The sequence below is a fragment of the Trachymyrmex septentrionalis genome, unplaced genomic scaffold (genome assembly GCF_001594115.1).
Source record: "Trachymyrmex septentrionalis isolate Tsep2-gDNA-1 unplaced genomic scaffold, Tsep1.0 scaffold266, whole genome shotgun sequence".
In the NCBI taxonomy this organism is placed as follows: domain Eukaryota; kingdom Metazoa; phylum Arthropoda; class Insecta; order Hymenoptera; family Formicidae; genus Trachymyrmex; species Trachymyrmex septentrionalis.
In genome coordinates this window covers 155741-161003 of record NW_017305426.1, presented here as the reverse complement: position 1 = coordinate 161003, position 5263 = coordinate 155741, and the positions used below count along the sequence as shown (strand labels likewise).

The 5263-nt window shown below is 35.2% G+C and overlaps 1 protein-coding gene across 1 annotated transcript in view; it reads left to right on the top strand.

The window, feature by feature from the left end:
• Positions 1-3457: 3457 nt before the first annotated feature.
• The window catches only part of LOC108749091 (RCC1 and BTB domain-containing protein 1-like), a 10286-nt gene continuing 8480 nt past the window's right edge, over positions 3458-5263 (top strand). Inside the window, exon 1 of the mRNA XM_018487608.1 lies at positions 3458-3528. Within this exon, the coding sequence (XP_018343110.1) occupies positions 3458-3528 (71 nt within the window). The remainder of the gene's footprint in view (positions 3529-5263) is intronic.

Genomic DNA, 5263 nt, shown 5'->3' with positions numbered 1-5263 from the left:
TATTCGGGATTTCTATAATCGCTTAGTTAATATTTATTTCTCTAAAATTTATTCGCTGGTACTCCCTCCTCTTCTTCTTCTCCCGCAGAGAGAGGACGCGGTCGATTCAACTCCTCCGGCGAAAAAACGGAGAACCTACGTAGCGGCAAAAAACCACCTTCCTCGGGCTGCGAAGCATTGTAAAGTACGTCGATGCGCGTTTAAAATAATTAGAATCTTTATCCGATAATGTTAACAAGTGTGCTTTATATTTAATTCAAGAAATCGAACTGAAATTACCCGCATGTTTTATTAATCAGGAAATTTTAAAATTAACACTGCATGGTAATTGCGAAGATATAGAACGTAATGTGCGTACACACTTAACTTTTCTTGATATGTATTTCAATATAATATTTTTGGAATTAACTTCGTTAAGATATAAAGAAATTTTTCATGTAATTCTCTCGAAGCGAGAATCTTTGGCTTAATTTTACTAAAACGTTTTTAGTTTATTCTCATACAAACTATGTATTTCTTCTTCTTTGAAAAAAAATGTATCAATAAATATATTTTTATAACATAAACCCTCGTTTCTTAATTACTCGTACCTTCCAATAACAATTTTTTTCTCTGCTTATTTCCGCGTTATACATATAAACTTTTAAATAAAGTACAAGAAATACAATACAATTCATAAAATCCTTGCCATAAACCATAGAAATCATACTCTCTCGCTCGAATGAGTGAGTCATCACACCGGAGACGACACGCCGCAACTGCTGAACGTGTTCGTTCCTGTTTTACCTCCCCCAAAATTCTTCCGAACAAAGCAAGTCTCTCTCTCTAGGCCCGCAATTCAACCTCATTTACAATAGATACATTTTCCCCGTATTACAGACTCAGATTATGTACATTAAATACACAAAATATAGAAAGAATTTCTTTTTTTAAAACAATGCTCGAAGACGACGCGCCCCAACTGCTAAACGTGTTCGTTCCTGTTTTACCTCCCCCAAAATTCTTCCGAACAAAAGCAAGTCTCTCTCTCTAGGCCCGTAAATTTTCCGTATAAGATTTCCTTTCTCATACATTCACCGAATTGCCTTCACGTCGGAGACGTTGTCCCGCGACAACAAAAGCGACCGTCATAAAATTCGACCGGTATTCATCCCCCCCGCTGTTCGTACTCTAGCCGCGCAACAAAGAATGCTGAAGTCCCAATCCCCACTCACCATTTTTCAAACCTCTACTTTGTCTAAGGCCCTCTACCACCCACCCTCTCCAATCACCTTTTGGATAGGTATGGAGCGAACCAATCAAATCTTAGGTGAGTATAGGGCGAACCGATAAAAAAAAAACAGCAATTTTATAAATCTATGTTTTATTAATCAAACTGATATAGTATAGAGCGTATTGATACAGATAGCGTTTTTTTCTTTTGCGGACCAACCATAGTACTTGAAGATTAAATAAATTTCTGGAATGTATTACATATTTTTATTTTTAGTATTCTTTTTTACTATTAATAGATCATAGACGTCATACAATAAACTTGGGCATCTGTCAACATAACCCCATAGAAACATTAGTCGATTTGTGTCTGCATCATAAAGTTATTCTCGATTGAAAATGTCAGTTTACGATCCAAATTCTCGTCATTTGCGGGAGGTTTTAATTTTCTGCTTCAATATGAAAAAATCTGCAGCTGAGGCTCATCGAATACTCTCAAATACTTATGGTAAGGCCGCTATTAGTGAAAGAACGTGTCGTGAGTGGTTTCAACGCTTCAAGGACGGTGATTTTGACGTCGAAGACCGGCATAGCAGTGGAAGAGAGAAGGTTTTCGAAGATGCAGAATTGGAGGCATTACTTGAGCAAGACTCGTGTCAAAATCAAGAAGAATTGGCACGATCATTGGGAGTGACTCAACAAGCCATTTCAAAACGCCTCAAAGCCATGGGAATGATTCAGAAGCAAGGAAATTGGGTGCCGTACGAATTGAAGCCGAGAGATGTTGAGCCGGCGTTTGTTTGCTTGTGAACAGCTGCTTGAAAGGCAAAGACGGAAGGGATTTCTGCATCGCATTGTGACTGGGGACGAAAAATGGGTTTATTACGATAATCCCAAGCGCAGAAAATCATGGGGAGTTCCCGGCCATGCTTCCACGTCGACGGCCAAACCGAATATTCATGGCTCCAAGATCATGCTCTGTATTTGGTGGGACCAGCTCGATGTCAATGTGTTTAGTTTGAAAATGTTCGATCCTGTCAATCATATGTTTATAATACGCAGCCTAAATATGCGTAATTCTCTATATATGTCGATTATTGCGAAGAGTGTTGCTAAGGTCTCGGTAGTCTAAAGGCTCAGGACGCTCGCACGGAATGCAAGAGATCCGGGTTCGACTCCCGGCCGAGGCAATATTTTTCGCAATAAGTTTATTACAGTTTTTTAAGATTTGGGAGAATTTGGGGGGATTATTTGTTTCAGATTGATTGTGTGAATCCGATAATTTCATCGGCTCTCAATTTATGTCTGAAAAATTAATTCAATTTTATTGAATGTATATTAAGACAGTAGTTCAACATCTTACTGTGACCGATAAGGCGCTGATGTCAATGTGTTTAGTTTGAAAATGTTCGATCCTGTCATTCATATGTTCATAATATTTTTGTATTTATAATATTGTTTTTTAATATTTTCTTTGTGTTTAATGTTTTTTTGTATTTGTTAAAATGTTGTAAGTATAGTGATAAATAATACATTCGAATTTACCATGAAACGATAACGTAACTTGATAACAATTAATCGCTTGACTGTCACATGATTACGTCCTGCGCATAAACTTTTGTTTTCTTTATATCAGTGTTGCCGTTTTTGATGATTTTTCACTATTTTAGTTATTTTTAAGGTCTTTTGGTGATTTAATGAATTACTTTCTTTATTTGGTGAATTTTTATGTCAGCATTCTCTACTTCTTTTATTAAGGCCGGTCTCACTCTTTGAAGCTGCTTTTTCATGCGAGTAAAAAAAAACTAGCGTTTATCTCCACTCCGTCACAATTCAAATCCAGTGTCGAAAAGTTAAAACTATCGCATCCTTCCTTTTTATGGATCAAAGTTTTGCTGGCAAAGTTACTCCTACTATGTCGTGTAAAATTGACCAATCACCTTCGAGTATTCTCTTCTTACTGCCGAATGTGAGAGGGGAATACTTGATTGTGATTAGTTCTTACAGATTACGGCATATGGTTACGGTCAATATAAACACTCCCTTATTTTTCATTTCTACACTTGTTAATTGTTTCTCGTCATTCGCCTAAGTAAGAGCTATAATCAGTAGTGTATAAGAAATAAAATCGTGAATTGCTTCTTTATTTTCTTCACGGTTTCGTGGTGCATTACAGTATTGTGATACATATAATATAATTTAGCGTTGTTATTATTAGATTGTGGATATTTTATAATTAATTGTTATGGCGAGTGGGTTATCAGTGAATGAAGACGAGGTGTTGATGAACAGAGATGAACCAGACTATCAAATATGGTAAAATTTCACCTTTTTTTTTGCTCGGCCTTTTCTCTATTCTTTGATATAAATGAAAATCCAAGCGTATAAGTCGAATATGATGGAAGAGTAACAAAAGCGTAAACGAAGTTTCTAGAAGATGAAAATTGAAACAGCGGACCTCTTTTAGATTCCGTTGTTTCGATTTCTAAAAGCTTTGTTTATTCTTCTTCTATTACTCTCCGTTACATTCGACTTACGAGTTCCAATTTTTATTTTTACCAGGGTTTTTTCTCATTTTTAAACACGTGTTTCTGCCGAACAAATTGAAAATATATGAATAGTGACCACGTGTTAAAATTTGAGAATAGAAATGCCCGTATTAGGAACTTTATCGATAAGAATTAAAGTCATTGTTATATTCACAATTGTAATATATTATTTTGTCGACATAAATATCGTTCTATCTTTGCATTTTATGTGTAAGAAAAACGTAACGATACTTGTATTTATATGTATCGTACTAAATGGAAGGCATTTGCATAACAAATAATTTTACAAAATTCTTCGATCCGATTTAAAAAAAAATGATTCGATTATATGATTCGAATGATCCCCTCCTACAGCACAAAGTTGCACAAAAGTTGCAGCGATATTTGCTGCAAATTCTATATTATATGGGAAGTGATTCGATTTAATTCTTATTGTCGGCGTTTCTCGGAAATTCTATGGACGCTTCTGGAAAATTCCTTTCGTGCACGTATATAAGTCGATAACTTTTTCTACTTCTTTTAAGCACTCGGCTTTTGTTTTTGTTTTTTGCAAAGATGATACTGACTGCTTTTACAATCAATGCAAACAATGTTCTTGACATTCAATGATAATAAAACAATTAAAGATAGAACGATACTTATGTTGACTGAAAACAAAAGCAGCATTTTATAACAATCCGCATTATAGTCGTTTATCATGCTCGTTATTATGCTTTCTATATTAAACTTTAATTTCAGTTTAACTTATTGTTCAACTTTTTCTAAATTTTTTTATTTAAAATATATAACTAGACATTTATAATCGATTTTTATTTTAAACCAGCTTTATGACTTGCACGCTGAACGCGATGAGTGTGACGAGTAGAGATATCCAATGAAATCTCTGTTTTTTTACACTTGACGCTCTCATTAAGCAAAGTTCTCATTCGCAAAGAGATATCGCTCGTCGCTCATTGTTCATCGCGTCTAGTGACGTGTTCAGATTCCTAATACCCTGGGTGTCATGTCATCCTTGTTTAAAGGTGCCATTTCATACAGCAAAGCTTTGCTGGCAAAAACTCCCCACTGTGTCGATTCAAGCGAAAATAAATAGTGACCGAAGCTTCGCTCATAGCTAAACATTGTCGAACTATGAGCGGAGGAATGCAGTGAAGCCTTTGAACCTACTACCTGCTTTCTTTAACATTATAAAATATTATATTATTCTAAATATATTATTATATTCAATATGATTCGAAACAAGACCGTCTATATAAATATTACAACTTTAAATACAAAGCGCCTTCCCGGTCCGAGTGTTAAGATGTTGAACTACTATCTAATATACATTCAATTAAATTGAATTAATATTTCAGAAATAAATTGAGAGCCGATGAAATTATCGGATTCACACAATCAATCTGAAACAAATAATCCCCCCAAATTCTCCCAAATCTTAAAAAACTGTAATAAACTTATTGCGAAAAATATTGCCTCGGCCGGGAGTCGAACCCGGATCTCTT